This window comes from Corapipo altera, unplaced genomic scaffold (genome assembly GCF_003945725.1).
Source record: "Corapipo altera isolate COAL_440 unplaced genomic scaffold, ASM394572v1 61305, whole genome shotgun sequence".
Classification (NCBI taxonomy): Eukaryota; Metazoa; Chordata; class Aves; order Passeriformes; family Pipridae; genus Corapipo; species Corapipo altera.
The window spans coordinates 5,275,234-5,300,733 of record NW_020884909.1 but is presented as its reverse complement, the minus strand read 5'-3'; the positions used below and the strand labels follow the sequence as shown (position 1 = coordinate 5,300,733).

Genomic DNA, 25,500 nt, shown 5'->3' with positions numbered 1-25,500 from the left:
GGATCCCGCACTCCCTGCCCTCCATCCCTGTGGCACAGGATCCCGCATTCCCTGCCCTCCATCCCTGTGGCACAGGATCCCGCATTCCCCGCCCTCCATCCCTGTGGCACAGGATCCCGCATTCCCTGCCCTCCATCCCTGTGGCACAGGATCCCCAGCACGGACCCTTCCCGCGCCGCCCCTCCTCCATTGCTCTGGCGTCACGCGCGCGCCCCGCCCGCGCCGTGGCGTCATCGGTGCGCGCCGTGCGCGGGGCCGGGGCGGCGGCGGGGCCGGGCCCCGCCATGTCGGCCGAGAGGCGGCCGCGCTCGGGCCGCGGCGGCGAGGTAAGGGCGGCGGCGGCGCCCGCAGTCCCCTGCTCCCCCCTCCGGCTGTTCCCGGCGCCCGGCTGCCTCTCCCTGCCCCGGGGTCTGCCCCGCCGGCCGCCCGTGCGCCTCCCCGGGCAGGGTGCCTCCCGCGGCTCCTCGGATCAGCGTTTGGTTCAGACCGGGGAGGAGAGTCCTTCTGGAAGGGCAGAACCGGGGGGAGGGTTCGCTTAGGTTGGAGCACAGCGAGTCGCTTCCCACCGCTTGGGATGGGGAACCCCAGGCGTAACTTCCAGTGAGTTTAAGTGTGGAAAGCTCTTCTTATTCGGGCTGGGGAGTGCTGCAAGGGCAGGTAGCCATCCCAGTCGCTCTAAAGATGGGTGCCCAGGCTCTAACCGGTAACAGCGGCGTTGTGCACACCGGTCAGGTCTTAGAGGTCTTAGACGTCAGCCTGCGGTCACAGCTGCGTCCTGCGTGTTTTGATGACACGGCAGTCAAGACCTCGAGTGTCATGTCATTGTCCTTCCGCATATACATACCCAGTTTAGCTCGATGGTAATTCAGAACAAATGGAAGACTTGCCTTAATAAATCTGTGTTGTGCCAGAAACAAGAAGGCTGTGTAATAAAGTGTTCATTTTAGGCAGACTGCCTTAAAATACAGATGTGCACTGAGGCATGATTGTTACATGCTTCCAGAGTTTGATTAGCAGTAATGCAAATATATTTATGAATTTTATGCTGTTCAAATATGAAGTAAGAATTTGCATATTTGCATTTACTGCATCTTATCTTAAGCAAGCTTCTGTCCTGTATGTAACTGACCTGTGTGTTTCATGATAAGTGAGGGTATTAAATAACTTTTTAGAGCGGTCCCATTTTTCTTTAGAATTCCTTGGGGGTTTTTTTCCACCCTCTTCCTCCATTTCTTTTTGGTGAGTTTATTGTTTTGCATGTTTTGTTAGAAGAGAACAAACTTAACACTTTCCAATGACACTTAAGGTCACAGGACTGAGTGTTTTTCACTTATTAATCTCCAAATGCATGTAGCCAAAACCCGTTTTGTTTCTCAGGGCATCAAGTTGTCAGCAGAGGTCAAACCATTTGTTCCAAAACATGCGGCGGTAACTGTGGCATGGTCAGAACCCTCAGAAGCATGTGTCTTTCCTAGGTACTTAACTACATGCTACCCATTTGTTCAGGAACCATCTTTGGATAAGTATGTATATTTTCTGAATCTTATTTCTTGGGGGATTTTAACCTTCTGGTTTTGGACTTTGAAGTCAAGGCTCCAATACGTTAATAGTCTTAACTGTAGAAGTGCTTCTGCATTGTCTTCATGATTTAGGTTTTTACATCAGTGTTCTTTGGGCATGTGTCTGGTATCCTGCTCCCAAAGGCCTGTATGGTTACAGAACATTACATTACAGAACATTAAGGAGGATGTGGTGGTCTCCAGTGATTGATGTGGCTTGTTTGTGCTTTGGAAGGAGCTGAATCCAGTCCTTGGGTGAAAGAAGGGTTGCATTATGACCGAGCTGGGCTAGATATAGTTGTATAAAAGGAAGAGGAGGAGTCTTCAAGACGGCTTCTTATGCTGTAAAGCGTTTAATATATGGGGCCTTACCTGGATCTCCTCTCCTCAACCCATGCATCCCCAGAAAGGCAGTTTTAGTGAGAGTGCTATGGGTTTCTAAAAGTCTTGGGGTTTTTTGTTTGGTTTGGTTTTTTGTTTTTGTTTTTGTTTTTTTTTTTTTTCAATTAGGCCCTGAGAAAAGACATAGACTTAAAAAAGTATTTTTAAATCCAGAGCAAGCTGGAAAAAAGGCTACGTAGTAGGGTGGGAAATAATTGAGTCTTGTAAGAATCTGATGGTGTTGCAGAATTCCCTCATTGCTTCTCAGGACCCCAAGCATTGGATTAATTATTCAATTACTACAAAGTTATTGATGTGTCCTTACAAGTACAGCCTTAGTAAGCACGGTCATTGTAGGCCTTCATTTTATCCTACAGGAAATGTCAGTATTTTCAACCTATTTTCATTTGTAATGTAGATATAATGTTGAGGTGAGTTATGGCCTGATGTATGCATTAGGGGAAAACCACAGCATTAGCATTAAATCAGTTCATATGAAAAAAAAAAACAACAAAAAACCAGCAGCAATATTCTGATGAATGTTTTGCCTCGTTGGAGCTGGGACGTATGTTTTTGAGTCTTATTTAACGTTTATTCTCTGTATAAACTGATTATAAGCATTGTTTTGACTACAGTCTATCAGAATTGCAACGGTCAGTATGAAATGTGTTATCTGAAGTCTTGTGTTCTGATGGGAAAGTTTCTCTGTTTGTCATTATCTACCCAGAATTCCAAGGCTGACCACTTCATAGTGAACAGCTTTAAAAACTAAATGCAGCTTTCTTAAACTTGGAAATTTCCATTCTCCCTAATCAAATCTGGACTCAGTATAGATTTTCTGGACTAAGTGTGGATGGAAAGTGAAAGGGAGCTTTTGAGCATACATCTGAAGGGAAGAGACATGCCCCAGATGTTGTGTTTTTGTAAATTATTATGGTTAAATGCAGGTTGGTTAATTATTATCTTACAAGTCTACATCATATTTCAAGCGTGTTTTGTACTCCATAAAGTAGTGTACTCCTACTTTGTTATTATGGCATTTTAAGATAGGTTTTAACGTTTGTATTTTTGCAGTCAACTGTGTGACTCATGTCCTGTCGTTACACTGTGCTTTTGGTTTGTTTCACAAGGAAAAGCCTACTGAAAATAAATATGAAGAATCTTGGTACCCTGAAACAGGCATGAGAACTATAACCTCAAAGCAGACTAGCTTTGAAACTTGGAAATTGTTAACTTCTGTACTTTAAGATATTTGTTCAACTGCATGTTTTCACAGAACAAAATTTATAGTTTTTAAAGAGATGTGTAGCAGTGAGTAAACCCTTAAGTGAAATAACATGGAATAGTTTTCTTTTGAAATAGAGCTTTCTTGTTAAACAAATTCTTTAGCCAAGGAATGGTATGTTTGTCTAGGCAACAAGTAGATGCTGAAGACTTGCACCAGGATGACTTTAATTTCTTTCTCAATGTCCGTCACACAGTGGTCTGGGAGATCCTGCCTTCCGTGAATATTCCAGCTGCTCTTACCCACCTGATGTGGCAAATGCGTATCCAGTAGCTGGCTCACAATATCATTCTAACAACTCAACACACTATAATGGTTCAGGAATAGTCAGTGAATCTTCTGAGCAAACATATCCAATCAGACAAGAAAGTAAGAGTCTTTCAAAGGTGAGCAAATACGTGTTTTTTAAAAATGAGTATTCTTGTTTTAAATCAACTTTACAAATGTTTGATTCCTGTTATTTAAAGTGAGTCATTGCTCTTGTAGTGATCCTGAATGGCATTTAAAGTGGATAGTAGTGTAATGTGCCCACATTCAAAAGTTCATGGAATTCTACACTTCAAATTAATACAGTTTTTCATGCAGCATTTCTGGAACATGAGAGAAATTTAATTCTTTTGTTGTTTTTTTTCCTCAGCAAGCAGCATCTAGGGGAAAAAAGAAGGCCATTCATACTGTGCTTTCCATTGTTCGCTATTTGGGCTTGGGAGAAAAGGGGAAGGGCTATTTTTGAGTCTAGTGGCAGCTTCCATGAACCTGAGTTAAGAAAGACTTGGTGTCTGTAGTCAGCTGTGTGACTACTGAGTGATGAGACCTCATGTTGTTGAAGGATTTCTAGGACTTACTACAGGTAGAAGACAATCCAGAAGAGAGTAGGAACTTGTGTTGCTGTGGAAGTGGAAGAAAGATTAATGTTAGAAGAGTACTCTTTCAGTGAAAAGTAAAACAGATGTTCAGTAGACATATTCTGCTATTTTTTGTATGTGCCCGTTTGGGGGTAAATTTCCTGAAACTTGGATAAATCCTCAAAATATAAAGGGTTATAATGTATTATCAACCCATTTCCCTCTGTGGTTAGATATTGTGTCTCTTAGATTTTTAGGACTGCTGTTGTTTCCATCAGTAATATGTTGTTTCCTGTAACCTGTTCTCCAGTCACATCCTTCTCGTTTACCTTACTCCCCAGGCAGAGACCTGGTAACTTCACTGTGGTCAAGCCTGTGTAGAAAAGTTGTAAGATTAGGTCCTAAACATGCATTACTAGACATAAGATACAAAATCTAGAATTGTTAGTGTTCTTGCTGAGAGGGAAAATTAGACACTGAAGCCGTGTGGGGAGATGATGAGCTCAGCATTAGCACTCAGCGTTAGGGGATGTAACACGAAGAAACTTCATTAAGCTTCTGGGAGGAGTTCTGTGATCTTGTAGTGGCTTGGGCTAAGCTGTGTGCTGTTTGGCAGTCTTTGTCATTGTTTCCTGTCATTTATTTTTTTGTGAACTTAAGAGAAATGATTGATCTTCGCAGCTTTGCATTAATTTGGTCACGTCTCCCAGCGCTTTAACAATTTGGAGATCAAGAAATGCCTTGTCCTCCCACTCAAAAATATAATTTTGCTGCCAGACCTACTTTGAATGTAGTCCAACGTCCTGTAATCAGAAGGTTAAACCACTTGTCTAGATTGGTGTTGCATAGTTTACATAGATGTGTGTATTCCTTGCTTGCTGTACTGATTCCTACACCCAGCTCTGCCAAACTGTGCTTCTTGGAAGAATCACAAGGCTTTCATGACTGTACAGTACAGGTGAATGTGTGTCCTTTGCAGGGATCATATAGATCTGTCTTTCCTAACGACTTTGTCTGCTCTGAGATCTTTGGATGTTGTGATATCAGTCTCATGAAGTTTTGCCTGTAATATGTAATTTAGTCAAAAGATCGGCATACTTCTAAGATTTTAGCCCTGTTCTAGAAGAAACTCAGTTTTAGAAAATCAGATTGGCTGATTTAATACCAAACAATTTTAAATTATTGGAAATGCTCTGATTATTGGGGTCTTAAAAGTGCAGTTGTGTAGAAGCATATGGAGTTACCCATCTTGCATGAGCTATAATAGGTGCTAAAAATGGCACAGTTAACAAGGTAGATGAAATTAAATAACACGTCTCTATCTGGCTGTTCCTATTTTTATTGGTTTTTTTGTGGTAATGGTATACTAACTGCGTTGTATTAATTTGGTGGTCAGGCTCTAGATGGAGAAGTGGTTAACTGTAACTCAAGGCAGACTTGCTAACTTTACGAAGTTCAAGTAAAATCATCTAAATATGTCACAAATACTTGCAGCAGAGGAGATCAAAAGAAAGTGAGAAAAAATCGGACAAGAAAAGGCATGATGGAAGTGACTCTTCAGTCAGAATTATGAACAGGACTTCATTCCCAACTCCTGCATGCAGCAGAGATTCCATGAAGCCAGGTACAAACATGTTTTTTGGTTATAAGTTCGTGAGATAGATGTAAAATGATTGTCTGTGCTCTAGCCTACAGTTTGAGATCTTGTCTCTAAACCTAGAATAATTACAAAAAAAGGTACCTTTCCTGTGTGACTGTTTTTGAGAAGGGTGACTTAGATCTTTTGCTGATTGAACAAATTACCATAAACTGATTCAAAAAATTTCCAAAACAAGCATCTGAATTTACAGTTGCTTGTTGAGTCAGTGTTGTGTATACATTGGTTATGATTGCTAGTTTTTTTTATTTAATATGAGCTGTGTGTAGCAATAGTGTATTACAAGACATACCTAGAAATGATTGCAAGCAAGTTTAATTACTTAGACTTTACATGCTTTATTCAGACAGGTTCAATAAAACTACAAACAAGAAGTCAACTCAAACTCCAAAACCAGAGTCTCTTCCTGTACCCACATTTGAAGCTAGCATTCTGGATTTCCACATGTCACAGAGTTTGGGAAGCAGTGAAACGCTGAATGTACAGCACAAAAGTGCACCAGTAAGTTCAGTGGGGAGTAACACTACATGCCTTAGTCAACCTCAGGTGTCTCTTTTGCTGAATACAAAGGATAGCCAATGCTTTCATGTTGCAGAACTCACAAAAATAAAACTTGTCCGAAGTGCAAACATTTCTGAATGCAGGCATTTTGTGTTCAGTATGATAGTTTAAGAGCTAGTTAAGTACCTTGCAAGCAAGGAGTTTCCAGAGCTAGAGGCTGTAAGGTTCTTTTTGTAGATGGTGATGTCAGTGCTTGCTGTCTCTCACCCTTTCTTACTGTTCTTTCTTTGTCTGTCCTGCCAGTAGTTAGAGGAAAGCCAGGTACCCTTAGAATGTAGATTGGTACTGCTGTAGTCTAGATTTCTAGATTGCCTGTGCAGACCACATATATTCCTGAATATATATTTCTTAGGAGCTTATTGTTTTCTCTTTCACCTGGAAATAGTAGGTAAGCAGTCACTTACTTACCCAGTGAGTAACAGATTTAAGAAAAAAACAAAACAAATCTGCATTGTTGTGCTTAATTACTTTGTGCTAAAGGATTAAAATAAGAAACTGAATTCCAGAAGGAGAAAAAGCATTGTTGAGATGTAAGAATTTAACTTTGTTCCTCTTGATTTCCTTGCTTCCTTGTTTGTTAGTAAATAAAATACTGCTGTTTTCAACAGTGTCATACATATTGAATCAGAGTTTTTATCAGTGATAAACAATTAATAATTTTGAAGGATCCAAAAGGAATAATATTTCCAGTACCTCTGAGTAGAAAACTGCCTGTGATGGAAAAAAGACCTTTCTGATATCACTTGAGTTTCCTTTTTCATTACTTATTTAAGTTTGATGATGGACTTTTTTTCAAGTATGCTAAAAACATTAAAATATTTTATTGTTTGTTGTTAGATCATGTTTGAGTGCTTTTGCAAAATGTAAGAAGGCATCTCTTCACACCAGTGAAGAGACATCTGCTTCTATTTTGTAATGCTGTAGGGTTGAAATGATGGTTCCACTACGAAAATCAACAAAAGGCTACAAAATTTCCTACACCTTTGTCTGTGGATGGATTGAGGATTTTTTAATTTATGGTGGGGTTTTTTCTGTGTTTAGCTCTGTTTAGGTTAGTGATTTTAATCCTGCTTTAATGATACCTAACTACTTGTTTTACAGGAGGATACTTCTGCAGAAAGCAAAGCTTCATCAAAAACTTTAGATGAAACAGGAACCAATTTAATTCCCTCTTCATTTGATGGTAGAGGTAAGTGCTCCAAATGCAAAATTATTTGCCTGTATTTTTTACTGCTTGCATCTCATGAGTTTGGAAAACTAAAGTGTTCTGAGAAGCAGTGGATGTGTAAAGTAAAAAAAGAATTAAAGAGCAAGTTTATTACAACAGGGAAAAAAAGCCCAAACAAATTAAGCTGTATCACTTTCTTTCAAATGAGATGACCACTTACTGCTCATTGCTTCTCATAGATTTCATCAGGTGGGATTATGGAATTGTGGAATCATTTAGCCAGCACCCCCAGGCCCTTTTCACCTAGGCAGCTTTCCAGGCACTCTGCCCCCAACAGAATTGTGTGAAGAAGGTTCTGTTCATCAAGACTCTGTCTTGGAGGCATCAGTTGCATTAAGTATTGAATTGTCCTTAGTGTCTCTCACGGGATTTCTGTGTATACAAAGACATGCACTGGTCTGGACAGTTTAGTCCTTATCTTCCTATTGGCTTCACTAAGGATTCAGAAAGGACAGGTTAATCTACTGGCATGTCTTGAAGGGCCCTCTAAAGATAAAGGTATTTCAGAAGCTTTAAAGTCATGTGGTAATGGTTTTTTTTTGTCACATACTATTCTCGATTCCTGAGAATTGTCCTGACCCTGAGAATAAAGTAGCAGTTTCTGGTGGGTTGACCTTGGCAGGCAGGCAGACTCCCACCCAGCTGCCCTCTGACTCTCTCTCCTCGACAGGATGGGAGGAGAAGGTAAGATAGAAAAGCTTGTGGACCAAGACAAGGGCAGGGAGGTTGCTTGCCAGACACTCACCACAAGCAAAGCAGACTCAACTTGGTAAAGATTAATTTATTACCAATTAAAGATGGGGTCAGACGGTGAGAAGCAAAAACAAAACTAAAAACACTTTTCCCCCACCCTTTCTTCTTCCTAACACCGAGTGACACGGGGACACAGGGCCCACTCTCTGCCATTTCTTCCTCTGTGGGGCCACAGCTGCCTGTCCATGGTCTGCACCATGGGCTGCAGGGACATCTCTGCTTCAGCACCTGAGGCACCTCCTCCCCCTCCTGCTGCGCTGACCTTGCTGTCGGTGGGGTTGCTGCTCTCGCAGTTTTTCTTATCTTATTCTCCTTCCCAACACCTGCACAGTGTTTTTTACTCTTCCTTGAACATGTTCTCACACAGGCACCACCAGCATGGCTGATGGGCTCTGCTGGGGCTGGCAGTGGGCCTGTTTTGGAGCTGTCTGGGGCTAGCAGTGTCCATCCCCTCACAGAGGCTCCCTGCAGCCTCCTCCTGCTACCAGAACCTTGCCATCTAAACTCATTTTGCTATTTAGTTGCTCAGTGGAAGTTTTTCTTGAGAAAAGTTCAGATTGTGTTCTGTATTTGTTGTGTGTTAGGAATATTTACAGAATTGATTATGTCTGAGTTCTTTCAGAACATCGATATCTCTGAGTTGGTAGTGGGTTACATTCTTGTACACTGAAACACATGAAGTATAGTGTAGTTAGTATGATAGATTTCCAGATATTATTTAATTGTGATTCTGTATATGGCGTTGGAAAGTATATGGATTAGTTGCAATTCAGGAAAGCTGTCTGGAGAAATAACGTGTGAGTGTCTTGTTTCAGTCTTTCCTCAGGAGGCGTAAGGCTCTGCTGTACTTACTAGGCCTTGATTAATTCATTAATGGTCCTTTTTGTTTTGAATATTTGAGAAATATTTTTGAGACATCTTTGTGTATCTTTTTTTTTTCCCTGAAACACCTGCAGATGGCTCTGCTCAGCCACGTGTGTCTTGGGCCGGGGTACTTTCACAGCCCCCAAAGAAAATTATTTCATCACCAGCATCTGAAGGTCTTTCCAGAGGCAAACGGAAGGAAGATAGTGAACCAAAGGTACTTGAGAATTCTCTGCTCTCAGTTTATTTCTGTAACTGTGATTGGGTCCCTTTACTGGCTTTTTTTTTTCCCCAGGTTCTGTGCATTGTCCATTTCTAATGTAGCTTTTAAGAGATAGTATAAAGGCACTTTGTTCTTATTAGAATTGTTCTTGTAGTGGAAAAGAATCACAAAATGTCAAAACCACAGTTCTACTGAACAAGAACTTTCACCTTTTAGACTGGATTTTTTTCAATTTCCTGACCCTCAGATTGAGACATGAAACATGGAACTCTTGCCTTATTTGTCTGGATATTTCCTAATGAAATCTCAGTAGTCCCCGTGTGTTCTGATAACAATGCAATGTGCTTTAAATGAGGTATTCTTACAGGTCCGAATTTCTAAGAGATCTGGAATTTTTCTTTGTCCACTTAATGTCCTAGCCTGGATTGATTAAAATACCCTTTTGTTGTGTAAGTGTAGTCACTTGCATTTATTTTGGTAGGTGATACTGAAAAAAAAATTAATTTCTAAAGATCGTGCCTCGTGACTTTTTTCAGCAGTCAGAAACAAAAAATTATGCTAGTGAAACTGAGCCTGAAGAAGGTTCAGAAAAGAAGAAAAAAAAGAAGAAAAAGAAGAAAAAAACAAAGTCATCCACTGATGTAGAGAGACCTCAGAGTGAATCTACTACAATACAGGAACCACCGAAGATTGAGGTACAGTGAAGAGGTTTTTATTACTGTTCTTTTAAGTGTGTGAGTATATCAGGAGACGAGATGATGACACAACTTTGCACAAATTTAAGTTCAAAACCCTTTTGTAGGGGATATTGGTACAGGTTTATTTCAGCTGTGGTGTTTTGTCAGAGGTTACTGGTAGGAAACAGTTGTACTTTTTCAATTGCCACATATTCAGTGAGCACAGAGGAGTGCAGAGGAGACTTAGCAAATTGGGGGTGATGCATAACAGATAACAAAATCAAATTTCTTAAATTAAAAATATTCTGAAGCAACTGTTGCAGAGGGGATGGGGAACATACTGAGTACTACAGCATACCACAGCTTTAAAAAAGGCAGTTCCAGTATTACAACTGTGACTCTCTCACATCAGGAAGAAATTTCTGTGTAACATAGCTGACACCACTTACATTTCTGGCTGCTAATTCCAGTTTCTTTCCAAATTCATGTCTCTTAATATGCATATTAGTATTTTGATACTTTTGTGTATCAGTATTGCAAAAGCATTAGACTCTCCCACATTAGAGAATTGTTATATGGTCTGTGGTTTAACAGTGCTTCATTGAAGGCCTAATATTGTACAGCATGAAATAACAGCAAAAAGAAACCTTCCTGGCTGGCTTCTGTTCTATATGTTTTAACTTGGCTCATGAAAGAGAACTGTGTCTACCCAGTTCCATTGTGTGGTTCCTTGTCCTGGAATGGCACAAGAAATGACTGTTAACAGACCTCTTTGTTACAGAATTAGGATTAGAAGCAAAGACCTGCGGGTTCTTCCTTATTTTTGCTCTGTGCTGCCACACAGTGCCTGACCTGTGAATGGCAGAAGTCCTGGAAAATAGTAAAAGGGTAATGGGACTATTGAAGACAAAACTGGAAAAAAATGGCATAGAATCGTGGAACAGGACATGCACATTGCACTGAAATCCGTGTTTCGGCAATGGGGGAAAGTTTTCAGGCCCTCCTGGTTTGCTGGGAATGCTTGTCTCCTCATCAGTTTGAAAAATGGGTGAGATGCTTGAATGATGCTCTTGAACTAAAAAAACAGGAAAGGATCATACACATGGAGCTTCTGAGCACCCAGGAGGTCTGAGAAGGTTCTGCTGTGTGCAGCAACTCACCAGAGCAGTATATTGGGTTGCTTACTAGTTTATGCAAGTCAGACATTTATAGACACTGGTAATGAGCATAAATGGATACACTTGGGGAAGGGTAATCCTGTTTTTCCACACATAGTGATAGGCCCCGAGCTAGATACTTTCCTTGAAGAATAAAATGTTGAAGCTGCTGTTGATAATCAGGGTAATGCTAGTAGTAGTGGTCAAACATGCAAACAGTGCTGGGAATCATTAGGAAATAAAAAGGAAAATGGATTATGACAGTACAGAATTTCAGGGCATGTCTGATCTGAATACAGTGTGGATTTTGTTTTCTTATGTTCCTCTTACTCCTTAAAAAAAATACACATTTGAAGTAAAAAGATAGACAGAGGGCTCCAAAAAGAATCAAAGGTATGAAGCAGTTTCTGTGGGAGGCAAGACTGAATAAACCAGGACTTTTTCAGTATGTTAAATGCATGGCTAACTGGGAATCTGACACTGACAAGAAAATAAGAAGGAAATTATTTGACCTTTCTCCTAATTTTGTTTGATGTCCTCTCATTCTTACAGGTGATGAGTTAAGAGCAAATATAGGGAGGTGTAATGTCTCACTAAGTTTAATTATTTTAATTATTCATGTTTCTACAGGGTGTTGCAAATGCCAGAAATTGATTTGCATTTAAGAAGCAGTTGGACAGAATGAAATAAAATTTTATTCTAGTGGGGGCTATTTACATCTGAAGGTACTATATGTGGTTGCAGATGTCCCTAAGCTGGAAGAGTGTGTTTGTGAAATATTTTTATTGCAGTTCCCTTTTGGCTTATTTCCAAGCTTCTTTAAAACCATTTCGTTGGTTGAGGTGTGTCAGTCCTTGTGCTAAAGCTTCCTAGTTTGGGGTGTTTAAATGAAGCCTTTCAGGCAGAAAAGGTGTTGGTGTGTTCAGTAGTATTGTAACACAGCTAAAAAGGCCTTTCAGAAAGTGGGAGGAGGAACAGTTGAATGAAAACCAAACTGGTGGATCAGGATCATTGTGACTGAGATAGTGGATATAAAGTGCCCAGTGTAGAGCAAGCTCCAGCCTGTCTGCACTTGGTTAATCCAGATTCTGCATAATGTATCCTCTACTAATAAAACTTACTCTAAGCCACCATAATCATTTGAGTGATTTATATGTTTATTTCCATGCTCTAGTACTCTGTTACATACTGCCCTTTTTGTTCTTCACCACTCACATGTTTAAGGGAGACTTGCACAGCTGGAGACTGTACTGGAAGAAGAGAGAAATTGTTTGCAAGGCTGTTAAATAATTTGAAGAACACTCATTTAGGAGTCATTTACCTCTTAATTATTTATATCAGCTGATAGCAATAACAAGCTGCTGTTGGGAGCATTTCTCTTAAAAGCTCTTTCAACCCTGAGTTAGCTGCTGCATAGAAGACATAACCATTGTAGTACTCATCATACTTGGTGGCACTACAACTTGGCTTCTGAATTTTTGTAGCATGAAACGAATTATGATGAATGTTTGATAAGCAGGGAGAAAATCATTTGAATGTAGAAAAATCAGTCTTGAAAATGTGGACTTGGTAGTTATCTTACAAAATCATCTTTTGATTGATTTGTTTAGGATGTTGAGGAGTTTCCTGATCTGACAGCTGCTTCTGATAGGAGAAACAGGGTAGGATCTCAGAAGTCATCCTTTACTCCTGCACTCAGAAAGCAGTCTGAAGTAAGTAATCTTGCACCCTTATGCAAATCAAATGTCAATTATGAATCCAAGATGTTTTTGGGGGGGTTTTCTTTACGTGAGTGAAATAAATCCCAAGAATTTGGAATTCATTCAATAGGGGAATGAATCCTAAACGTAAACCACAAGGATTGAAAATATGACTTTTCTTGCCAAGCAAATAACATACATAGTAAAGGTGAAATTCCAGGTTTTTGTTTCTTTCAAATTAGTTTTCCTGCTAAAAATTTTTGTCCTTGGCTTTGCTTCCCTGTGATTATTAGCGGTTTTAAAAAAACCCCAAACCACATTGTTTGCTTTGTGTGAGGCAGTAAATTGCATTGACAGGGATGAGTGAGTAGCAAAAGGCACAGTAATTGCTCAGAAAAGATTTGTTATAAAAAAAAGTGCTATACAGACGTGTACCTCAGATGAAAGCAACCCCTTGGCTTTGTAGACGTAAGTGGGATATAACCTCTCAAAACTTACTGTAGAGACGTGATCATTAGGCCATTCACGCTTCTGTAACAAATATTTCAAGATGTAGCTGCCTTGCTAGTTTTTTCTTCCAAATCTGGGGAGGGGGGAGATATAAATACAAGCGTGATTAAGTAGTGTGGTGGCTGATAAATGATCACATTTCTAGAAGGCCATGCAGGGCCTTCTCTTTTCCAGGCTGAAAGTTGTACTGCTCAGCTTGGTGTCCTCCACAGACTCGCTGAGGGTGCCCTCAGTCCCACTGCCTGTGTTCCGTTTGAATTTAATATCATCTTCACCCTTTTCCATGTGTCTTTAAACGTGTTTTTAAATGTTTTCTCTTCCTCCCTGTCACACTTTTGTCTCTAAATTTCAAAGATCCATATCCCTGAAGAGCCTTGTGATACTCAGTCTCTCTCACTGGATGAAACTCCCAAGGTGGACGGACTGACAGGGAAGCAAGCTTCATCTTCAGTATTAGAAAGAAAGAAAATGCAGGTAAATTAATTCATGTTTGGAAAGAAGTTTACAACTCAAAATGACAAAGGAAATTAACATCCTTAAATATAAGACTAAGACCAAGCTCATCTGGGATTGTATTGGTACTTTGAGATGAGTGATGAGGTTTTCTTGATCAGAAGCAGTTAGTGGTAGTAATTGCTAATGCCCAGTTTGTGATCCAGAGTTTAGGGAAAAATACAAACTTTTCATTGATGTCTGTGAGTTTTCCGGATATCAGCAATTTTTCTTTCACCTGTCTTACTTGATTGTGCCATAAATTCCAGTCCAAACTGATTGTCTAAGGAGCTGGGAACCTTTAAAAGAGGTTCTGACAGAGTAAGACAAGGAGGCAAGGAGATCCTATTATCTCGGGGCAAGGAGGAGAAATGGGGAGTAACAGTGAGGCCAGTAAGTAGTTCCATATTGGTGAGTAGGTTCTGGCACAGCTCTGATGCAAGGTGAGATCCCAGATTAAGACTTAGAAGGTCACATTCCATAACCTTGTTGTAACAGGAACTATAATGAATTGATCCTCCAGGGTAAGACTTCTGAAAGTTCAATATCTGATGGTCGCTTCCTTAGCATATTTTGCTGTGGTAATTTACTCTTTCGTAGTCTTTGCTAGACTGTTCATGTGTATGTAACCTTTGTATATTCTGAATCATTAAATATGAAACACAGCTTTTGCCTTCTCTTCAAAGCAGACAGATCAGTGCTTATTAGGAGGTGGTGCAAAGATAATGAGCTCTCTCTTTAATAAGACATTGAAGATAATGATTTATTTATGTTGCAATCACATACCCTGGAAGACTAAGAGTAGTTTTTCTGTACTGTTAACAAAACTCTAAATTCTGATAAGCCTTTTATCTTTTTCAGAGATAGATGGCAGTCTGACCAAAGTGGGAGCCTGACATAAAACACCTTTTTATTGAAGACTTTATACTTTTATGCTTTGTTGCAGTACCTATTCAGAAGTTACTTGAACTGTTTCTGATTTTTTTATATTTTTGACATTGAAGTTGATGTGTATTTAAAGATCATTGAATCAAGTTAAAAATCAAAAGCATCGTGGATAAAAATGTTAGTGTGTACATACACCATACAAAATAACAGTCTTTGCATTCTGAAATGGAGAGCATTACTAATTGATACTGAACTCGTTTAGGAAACATCCAGGAGCAGTGGTAAGAAGAGTCAGGTTCCTGTGCAATTGGATTTGGGTGGCATGCTGGCAGTCTTGGAGCAGAAGCAGCAAACAGAGAAGTTGAAACAGTCTTCTAAACCTGTGGTGTTTTCAGGTATTTGATACTGTGAAATTTCTTTCCACTCTAATTGGTTTTTAAGTATTCAGACATTAAATGTAGCCAGATTTCTGATCTGTAGTAATCTCTCAATATCCAGGCAGGAGCAGAGTTAACCAGATACAAGAGAAAATGAAGATTCTTAAAAAAAAAAAAAAAAGGTAAAAAAATCATGGCAATCTGAATTGTTTGGAGGAAGACTTGTGAAAAGAAGAATTTTCAGGACAGTGGCTTATAAAAGAATACCTTGTATAAATATGAGACATGTTTGAAATGTTGCTTTGACAGAAATACCAATGTTCCTGGAGGGTTTTGCTCTGCCTGTGTGCTACTGTTCTGATCTGAACCTGCAGGAAGGGGCTACACAGTAACAAAGGCTTTCTTAATCTCTGATCCTAGAAATCCTAGAGCTGTAACTTGAGTGAAAAAGCTCCTTTGCAAGCACAGGGAGTGTTATATGGGAGTCAGGCAGCCCAAGTATGTTCTGACATACCTGATAACTGTGAAATAATTTATGTTGACAAAATGCCAGGTTTTGGTAATGGAGAGAATCTTTCAGTCCTTCTGGATGCATAACCAGAAACAAATAGCCCAGTCTTTTTTCATTATAGGTCCAAATCTAATCTTGGCGATGCTGGTATAGTATATTTCTCAAAAGGAACCATGATTTTTGCTAGAATTTGATGATGATGAAATTTTTCTCCTTTTTGCAGCAAAGTGTTCTTTTAGAAATTATTTCAGAAAAAACCTAATCACAGAAGTCTTCATCTTGCAATACTTATTTAAAAGCTCGTTTAAAAGCCATCACATTAAGAAGCTCAAAATATCAAGCTTTGATGAGATTTTCCTTCACTAAGTGAAAGAACTTGTAATATGCTTCTTAAATACTTTTTTTTTTTTGCAGTTGATCTTGGTTTGTTTTTTTTTTTTTTGTCCATTTGAGTAACTCAGGCTCAGTGCTGCAGAGCTGCTAATAACCAGGTTTTTTTCAATAAAGTTATACACTGTTTGGATTGATGAGTAGATTGATGGTGGAGCACAAAGGTGTGGGTTGAAATACCTGTTTTCAATCTGTTGCAGAAGAGAAATTGATGTGTCATGTTTGTATCCTGGAAGTATAAGGCAGATCTTACTTTAGCTTTATACTTTTTTATATGTTCAGTGCACCCATTAAATTGGTGGGTACCAAAATACAGCTTTAATTTGTGGAGTGGCATTGTGTGAACTCTGTAATCAGAAGAGGACAGTGAACAAGAAGGGCAAGGAGTGTGACCACAGACAGGTTTTTTTTCTTAATTCCACTTACTGCTTCATGTGATAAATATCTGTGAATGCCATCAAATTCAGGAGCATGAGAACTGTGAACTTGAAATGATAATGTACTCAGTGAAGGAAATATCATGTATCTGCAGGATTTATGCTTATGTATTTCCTCAAATCCAGCTTCAATTATTGTGGTCACCTATGCTGCACAACATTCTTGGCAGTGTTGTTATTTGCCTTTGATACACAGAGCCAAAAAAGAAAAGTTGCACTGTAGCAGTACTGTGAAGTAAACTGCTCATGGTAGTACTGTATGTGGTGTTGGAGGATCAGCATATAAATACTGTGGAATGAAGATGGCTTAAGATAAGCTGCCAGAATATTTGGGTGTTTTTTAGACCCAAAGAGTTGGGTTGCCTGAGTCACAAAGGTGTCATCCTCTTCCACTGACACTTACGTCATCCTCTTCATTGACTTGCTAATGTAAACTGGTTTATATTGCAGGAAACTGAAGTTTGACAAAGTACTCTCACAGGATGCAGTAATTCCTACTGATAGTGAGGGAGAGTAGTTTTTAGGGTGTGAGGCTGTGGTTTGGAAGATCCAGGTTTAGTCTTTTGTGCAGTCATTTAAAACTTCTGTGCTTTAAACCCTCTGAAAAAATAAAAGTAAAGTAGACATATTTTGGGAGCTGTGTGGGTTAAGCAAAAGAGACATAACTGTAGCTTTACATTACTCTTTACCCACATGCAAATGAACTTCATCCAACTTCAACATAAGGTGCAACAAAGGGTATATGTAAGTGCTCAAGATTATTTACAGCAAGTTAGTCTAAAATCTGTAATACTGCTACCCAGTATTTATCTTAACACAGTACAGAATCTGTGGAGTAGGAAATGCCATTACTATGAAACATGGAGAGTCCTGAAGGTTTACCAAACTAGCATGGCATGATGTTGAAGGTAGCCTGGACTGCAGTGTTTTGTTAAGTTCTGCTTTTGAGAGTTCAGAGACTGAGCCTGTGATTCTAGGGATATAATAAAAGCAAAGGGCACATGAGTCTTCTGGGAGGAGTATCTTTTTAAAGTTTCATGACACTGGATTGCCTGTAAGTAATCTTAATAGCAACACAACACAAATTTAAAATGCGTATGCCAGTCCTAAACTTGAAGTTGGATTCTGGTTTAGGTATTTGTTACAGTTGTCTGATGCAGACTTTTTTTTAATCTCAGTTGGTGGTGCCATACCACTGCTTTCAAAGGAACCTTCTACGGCCACGAAAAGTCACCGGTTGAACCAAGGAAAGATGCCTCATAACCCTCTGGATTCCAGTGCTCCCTTGGTAAAGAAAGGGAAACAGAGAGAAGTACCTAAAGCAAAGAGACCAACGCCTCTTAAAAAGGTCTGCATATTTTTTACCTTAATTAATTTACCTTTTACCTTAATTAAGTTTGGTATTACTTTAAGAGTCTGTTAAGCCCTCTCGCATGGAGATCTGCATCTCAGTGTCCACTTATCTGAATTCAAATTTAGCTTTGCTTGGTTTCAGAAAGGGGAGGTGCTTGGGGGAGAAGAGGGTGGTCTTGCTAATGGCATATACAAACTCCCCAAAAATACACTTTCTCGCTTAAATCAACTGGTAGCTGAAGAGTGCCACTACAAAAGTGTCCACACATCATTGGTACAGGGGGACATGCAAAGAAATATTAACTTGTTTTGGCAAATATATACTTATTTTCTGGACTTGGGAGAATGGATCAAACAGAGGCAGTGTTTGATGTTTCTGTGCTCTTCCAAGCCAGAACTTCAGCTGATTCTGCAGAAACTAGGTTTAGGTCCATCTGGTGATTTCTCTTCTCTCTTTGCCCATTCATGTTGTTTCCTGTCTATACAGTGGATTTTTTTTAACTTTAGTTCTGCCCTTATAGTTTATCCCTAGTAAATATTTTCTCCACCCTTACGCTGGTAATCAAGGTAAAAGTCCTTTTCTGTGTAAATTTAGGAAATATCTTCCCTTCTTTTTGTGTGCAAATAGAGAAAATAAAGTTGTAAAGCTTAAATGCCAGTGCTGAACCTCTTTACTAGTGGTCTGTATGTAAATATGTGGTAAGAGTAATGCTTTGTTATCTCTGTGACTTTGAATTGATTTGGTTTTGATACATACTTTTAGATCATTCTGAAAGAAAGAGAACAAAGAAAGCAACAGCACCTGTTAGAACAGAAAGCAGCACCAAAAGATGAAGAGAATGTTTGTCAGCCTGCAGAAAATATTACTGAAAACGAGACACTTCTACAGGATAGTCAAGCAGGTATCTTTCAAGAGAAGCTGTAATACAGTACATAGCTGAAAATTTGAGAGTGAGCACATTTAGTACTTTTGAAAATTCGTACCAAATACTACCAAATGAAAGCTGTAACCTCAGAATTTTCTAAGATTCATCTCAGACTTATCTTGACTTCAAACTGGGTCAAAGCTCATAGTCAGTGTAGTTGGGTAACAGGGATTCTGATTACAGTTTCACACTTCTCCACCTGTTGGGTTTATGATACGTTGTAATGAGTTCCCACATGCCTCAGGCAATTAATGAAGTTTGAAATGAGGAAAAAAACAGTATTGAAATAAAAGAAATGTTTGACTCTTTTCCCTACTATCACAGTCTGTTGTAATGCTGAAATTGTGACTCCTCCATATATATTTGACAGATCAATCTCTTCATAATGCTTTTTGATTTGTCTTTTCAATTGAAATATCTTCACTTACTTGATAGCTCTTCCTGTAATGCAAGTTGCTGAAGGGTTTCTGGAGAACACAGAGACCAAGGAATCTAAAGAAGGTTCTATAACTTCAAAGCAGCTAACCACCAATCTTCCAAAAATCCACAGTAGGAATTTTAGAGAGTAAGTATGGGTTGTGTTGATGTCTGATTTTGCACAGTACCACCAATATGGCATTTTTGAAACAAGGTAGTTCAGTTGGGTTCTCTGCAACACTAACTGGAGTTTAGATTGAAGGCTCTAAATTATTTTCTTTCAGTTTTTCTGTAAGCTGACACACAAAGAAATGATATGCAGAGAAAAGCATTGTAATTCTCACTTGAAAATGTATGTTCCTTGAAAGAACAAAAATACTAGGAAATCGTTAGAGGCTAAGGGAGAAAAAGAAACTTCCCTTAAGGTGTAAGTACTTTATTTTAAATAATGGAGTAACAGCTTAAGTAGTAAGGTGCACTACTTTATTTTTTAAATACTATTTTTAGTGAGTAGTGTTGTTTCATACTGCCAGATCAAATGGCAAAAATGTAAAGAATGTGACTAACCAGACAACATTTTCATGTTGTGGCTAGGCAGAGAAATAAAAGGAATATTTATGACTTATTATGTATAAACACTTCTAGTTTTGTGTGACATGCCGTGTATACATGTTTCTTTGTAAAAGAAGAAACAGGGATTACTATATGTGAAGAGGTCAGAGATCCAGTCATGACAGCTTAAAACAGTTACTTGAGGAAATCAGCTTTTTAACTTTTAGTTCTCCTCTCCCAAAGGCACCACTGCATCCAATAACAGTGGTTAATAGTGATGCAGCCATTTTTCCTGGGTTAGCTCTAATTTAACTTTTAATTGCCATAACAGTTACTTAATTTGTGTCTATGCAACAATGTTTTACTAAGAGCACTGTTTGGGTTGAATATGTACAGCACAACTCAGTCTTAGCTATTACAGGACGTAGAGCATTCAGTTTAGATTATTTTCTGTCTTTAGATTAAATTTTTAGTGGTTTTAGTAGATCTGTCTTCAAGATTTACTGAAATCAATGGCAAAAAGTAAATAAAAACTCTTGTAACTTACAATTATTTCAGAATTTTTTTTTTATCTCTAAGATCCAGGATAGATGTCATGATCTCTTCTCATAATCTTATGTGAATTTGCCACTCTCCATCTTTCAGTTGACTGTGCATTTGATATATCTTTAGTTTTTCTCTTTGATACTTCACTGAAAAATTCTTTGTGTAAAACATGGGGTGTGGGGAAATAATTTATAACTCTGATCTTTCCTAGAGAGTACTAGAAGGATGGATTACATCAGTTTTTATGCTTTTGTTATGAACAACACAAAGCTGTAGAGTGATAAGTGAAGTTGGGTGACAGACACGAACGTAGGGAGGAGGAATTTGATCCAGTTTTCCGTGTTTGTCACATGTAACCTTGAATTTGCAGAAATAAGTCAGAATTTTATACTCTGGTTGCGTCAAAATAAATGCCCTCAGAAAAATGCTTCAGTAGAAAGAGATTTGCACGCCTCTATCTATTGGTATAAAAATATATGCAGTTTTATTGTACATGTGTGTATTTTTAATATGGTTTGATAAGGAGAGCCAGATAACACACGTAACAAAACTTCCTCTTATGTTCTCAGACACTGAAAAGAATCTTAAGTAGATTTTTGCTTTCATGTATATAGTAAGTGTGTTTGGAGTGGAAATAGAAAAAAAAAAAAAAGCAAAGACATAGAATAGAAGTTACAATTTATATTTTACATGTGTTACAATTTTAGGGGATTTAACATTTGATTGATCCTGTCTTCCAGTTACTGCAGCCAGGTGCTTAGTAAAGAAGTTGACAGTTGTGTGGCAGACCTTTTAAAAGAACTGGTTCGTTTCCAAGATCGTCTGTATCAGAAAGACCCAGTAAAGGCCAAGATAAAACGCAGGCTTGTTATGGGTCTTAGAGAAGTTCTGAAACATCTGAAGCTGAAGAAGCTGAAGTGTGTCATCATCTCTCCTAACTGTGAAAAGATTCAGTCAAAGGGTAAATAAGTTCTTAAAATATATATATATATATATCTGTTAAATAAAAGAAATGTAAAAGAGCAGACTTGGTGTACTGGCAGTTGTTATTGCAGGGATTTATTTCAGTAGCCTTTGAAATCCTGCTGTATAAAGTTGCCTGCCTTGTTCAGGTTGTTTGCTGCTGTGCAGCTGAAATGTGAGCTGAGTAAAGAGTGGCTGGGATGGGAGAAGTTATCTGAGGCTAAGGTCTCTCTGGTTCCTGTTTGGCAGTGCTGCTGCACAAAAGATTGCACTGGCATGGCTGAGAAGATCCAAAGGTTGCTCTGCCACCGTGAGGCATCCTACTGTGTCAGTCTCTTGTAGACCACAGGGTGACAATAAATTGTCAGTGATAGTTTGCTTAAAAGTTGTTGTAATTATTGAGATTAATTTAATTTAATTTAATTTAAATAACTACTTAGCAGCTGGGTCTTTTGTTGGTGCTAGATTAGACTGTACTACATTTATAGCAAAATATGAAATAGTAGCAATCTAAGGATAGTGCTAACTAAGAATTAAGAAAAAAAAACCAAGTTCTCCTCTAAAAATGGGGATCCAACGCTGCTATTGAGATCCCTGCATTTTTTTCCTGTTAAAGTGTAATTTCAGAACGGACCCCGCAACCTTGGGATATTTTGTGCCACGTTTTAACAGTACAGCTCTTTAGTTCCAGTCAGCTTGACTGTGTTGTCTGCTGCAGGTGGGCTGGATGAGACTCTGCACAACATTATCGACTGTGCCTGTGAGCAGAACATCCCCTTTGTTTTTGCCCTGAACCGCAAGGCCCTGGGCCGCTGCGTGAACAAAGCAGTGCCTGTGAGTGTGGTGGGGATTTTCAGCTACGATGGGGCTCAGGTAAGCAGAAATGGGTCAGTTCATGCTTCTGTTGAGCTTTATTATTTTTTTTTTATATTTTTTTTTACCTGGGAGATGAAAATGGTCTGATTTTTTTAAGGTTTTGTTCGTTTTCTTTTGCTTTTGCACGTTCTTCGTCACTGGTCATATACAAAAAGAAACTGGTTTCAGAAGTGCAGCCAGTCAGCACTGTTTAAAAAAAAAAATACTTTTGCCATCTCTTTCCAACATCCTCTTAATCTCTCTCTCAAGTTGTTTGTTGTTTTTTTTTTCCAAGAGAACTGGTGTTTTTATAAATGCTTATAAATGATATTTTTTCACGTCTTCGTACGTACTTAGCTGCCCAGCTTTTATGTATGGACATACACGTTCTGAACAAGGAATATTCACTACAGATTTTCAAGGAGATGTTAGCGCTTACTGTATGATTTGAACTCTGCTAATATTTTATATTGCTGTAGGACCATTTTCACAGAATGGTACAGCTGACAACAGAGGCCAGGAAGGCCTACAAAGATATGATAGCAGCTTTAGAAGAAGCAGCTAAAGGAGGACTACGAGAAACCCAACCCAGCATCTTAACACCTGAACCTGAAAAAAATGGCTTATCAGAAACTGGTAAACCATCTTCCAAGGACTCTGATGAGGATGTACCAAATTACAGTGAGTATTTACTGGTTTGTTTTTTGTTCCATTTTCATTCATGGTGCTCTTCAATCCTGCAGTTTTCAAAGGACACCTGACACTAGTCGTTATTAAGCCGGGGGTGGGGGGAGATTCTTTTCTATTATTTTCCCCATGATTTTATAAATCTGAGGTCAGCTCTTGCTGAGGAAGTGCTAAGAGAAAATTCCTCTCTGAAATCCACTGATGGCAGGCAGTACTCACTGCTTTGTTCAAGGAGGTTTAACAAAGCTCCTTATTTATATTTCTGTTTGTTAAAAAATCCTCGTGGACTTCCTTCTAGAAGTGCATACTCTCTAACTATGGTTGTAGTGAACCTGTTTGAGATGCACCTTCCTGTCCACAAGCGTTCACTTCTAGAAACACTTTCCTAAGGTTGGAATCACCTTCAGAGGGGATCCCACCACTGCTAAACTGTTCTTTCATGCATCTCCCGATGTTGCATGGTATAAATGCCAACATGCCTGGGTGTCAGTTTATCTCAGCACTTATTTGGAAGAGGGAGTAGAGAATCCACTTTGACTTTTCATTTTAAGTTTTTCCTCAAACATTATATGGTAACATGTTTGCTGGTTTTTTTGTTTGTTTTCTTGTCTGTTTGGTTTTCTGTTTGTTTTGTTTTCCGATATTCCCTAGTTAAAGTCTGGAAGAGAAAACTTGAAGAAGAATACAACCCATATGCACTGGAGTTGGAAAAGAGTGCAGCTGCTGACATGGGGATAGTGAATTTGGAAGAGCATCAGTAAATCCATTCTGTTGGGCTTTTATTTTTTTTCTGTTAGATCCCTAGGAAAAAGTTAGCAAAATAATATAATTTTAAGAACTATCTGAATGTAGCCAAGTAAACTGTTCTGAATCCCATTAAGCAAAATATACACTGGAACACATGAGGCACTGGTTAATGTTTTTTATGTTCTATGTGTTTGGCTGATTACTATAGCAAATGCAACAGCAAATTCCTGTAGCCCCAAACCACTTAAAATGGCTTGGCATACTTTAACAGACTAGCACTGATATTTTTTTTCTTTTTCTTTTTTTTTTTTTTTTTTTGGTGGTGATACAGTATACCAAAAGAATCTGATGGAAAAATAACTGGTTTTGGGAAGAGATTCCTTGAGCCAGAAGGTTGGGGCTTGAGGGGAGTTATCCTTAATTTTTAACTCTTGTTTAAAGAACTTCAGCTGTTACTTGATTGTGGGTTTCTTCTTACTTTTTTCCTTCTAATTAAATAAGCCTGCTCAGATGGTCAGGCTGGTGTCAATGTCACTTCCTTCAAGTCAGCAGGAAATTAATTTGGGGCAGGCAGCTTGAGTGAAACTAGTTAAGGAAGGGCATGATGACAAAGTTCCCAGTTAGCTCTTCTGTGTGCTATCTTGTTCCTTTGGGCTCACACATCAGGTGTAAAGGAGAGCACAGACTACAAAGGTCTGAAATTACTGAAGTAAATATGCTCTGTTTAGACATTTTATAAATTTGATGTTTCTGTTGCTGCTGAGACTAGTTTATCATAGATCCTGCTTTTAAGTTAGAGCATACTGAAGGACAGCAAATGTGCCAGCCTGCTGTCCTGTCTGTACCTTCTCCTTCCTGAGACTCCTCATTCCTTCAATTTGGGGTTGTGCTGGTATATATATATATATATATATATAATGCTAAGAGTTTTTCAGCAATCTCAGTTTGTATCTAAATAGGGAAAATTTATATCTTATAAGAAATAAAGTTTGTATACTAGAGGAAATAAAATTTTAAAAACAAAATGTGCTTACAGTAGTGATGGAGCATCTTAGTGGGAGTGGCCTGTATAAATACTGTTGTGTGCAAATTGTAGACATAAGAGGACAAGCCTAAAGGAAGTAATTGGAGGGATGGACATGTAACTTCTGTCAGCTCTTCTGGAAGGTGACACAGATGCCATGTGTGCTGCTGCCAGCATCTCTGAAGTGTGTCTGTAAGTGCTTCACCACACTGAACATTTGTAGTGCAATACTCTGGAAAGTAGCTGCCTTGTGATGGTAGGAGTGATATAAAAACTTTAAATAATTTTGAAATGCAAACGATTTTGTAGAATGTAAATTGTATAAAATCTGTTACAATATACTGATTCTATAAAGAATGGTTGTGACTTAAGTAAACTCTTCTGGTGGGAATTTAATGATGCTTGAACTGTCAGTTTTGAGGGAGAACATCAACAAGGGGAGGCAGCATTCTGCTGAAATGCTCAGTTTGTCGCTAGTTATGATGATGATCTTTTTGTACTAGTTTCTTCTAAGCTGTCCCAGTGACAAAAGATGGTTTTGGCCAGCATGTATCCTTGATCCAGAGGTAAGCTGTGATTCATGCATTTATACCTGTGCCACTTTGATATACACCTAAAACTCTGAAACTGCTAAACCTGGTCATTGCATGGAATGGGGACCAGCTGGTGAAAGAAATTGGGGTTTTTTTATGGTGTTTTCTACTTTGTCTTACTGTAGAAGAACATAAAAAGTCACTTTGGAAATATTACAGCTTGTTCAAAATCTGAGGGAGTTACTTCCTGTTCTCAGAGAGTAGCAAAAACATTCACTATAAGGTGTCACAGCTGTGTTCACTAATCCTGTTACACAGATGTTTGGGGTTTTTTTTTTACAAAATTGAGCTAAGCAAAAAATCCAGCAATTTTTTTTACTACTTGGCAGTAATTTGCTGCTG

At 38.8% G+C, this 25,500-nt stretch overlaps 1 protein-coding gene across 8 annotated transcripts; it reads left to right on the top strand.

Annotated features, from left to right (window-relative positions):
* Positions 1-271: 271 nt before the first annotated feature.
* On the top strand, positions 272-24,961 carry SECISBP2 (SECIS binding protein 2). Of its 8 annotated transcripts, none has more exons than XM_027653204.1 (18): positions 273-326; positions 1,476-1,523; positions 3,422-3,611; positions 5,565-5,694; positions 6,074-6,231; positions 7,402-7,477; positions 9,226-9,350; positions 9,893-10,051; positions 12,801-12,902; positions 13,755-13,874; positions 15,043-15,175; positions 17,674-17,843; positions 18,612-18,750; positions 19,210-19,339; positions 21,030-21,250; positions 21,971-22,125; positions 22,587-22,788; positions 23,446-24,961. In XM_027653204.1, the coding sequence occupies exons 4-18, from the start codon at positions 5,640-5,642 to the stop codon at positions 23,553-23,555; spliced, it is 2,055 nt and encodes a 684-aa protein (XP_027509005.1). In that variant the 5' UTR covers positions 273-326; positions 1,476-1,523; positions 3,422-3,611; positions 5,565-5,639; the 3' UTR covers positions 23,556-24,961. The 8 variants fall into 8 exon arrangements, with proteins under 8 accessions (XP_027509004.1, XP_027509005.1, XP_027509001.1 ...); XM_027653200.1 differs by lacking the exon at positions 1,476-1,523 and adding an exon at positions 1,378-1,475; XM_027653198.1 differs by having other exon boundaries at positions 1,378-1,523; positions 5,568-5,694.
* Positions 24,962-25,500: the final 539 nt, after the last annotated feature.

What these genes read in the sequence shown, in the direction of transcription:
- SECISBP2 (XM_027653196.1), top strand. Translation starts at nt 285, where the DNA reads ATGTCGGCCGAGAGGCGGCCGCGCTCGGGCCGCGGCGGCGAG. An exon ending in AAAGTAAGAGTCTTTCAAAG is followed by an intron (nt 3,612 to 5,564) that starts GTGAGCAAATAC and finishes AAATACTTGCAG; the next exon opens with CAGAGGAGATCAAAAGAAAG. An exon ending in GACCAACGCCTCTTAAAAAG is followed by an intron (nt 17,844 to 18,611) that starts GTCTGCATATTT and finishes ACATACTTTTAG; the next exon opens with ATCATTCTGAAAGAAAGAGA.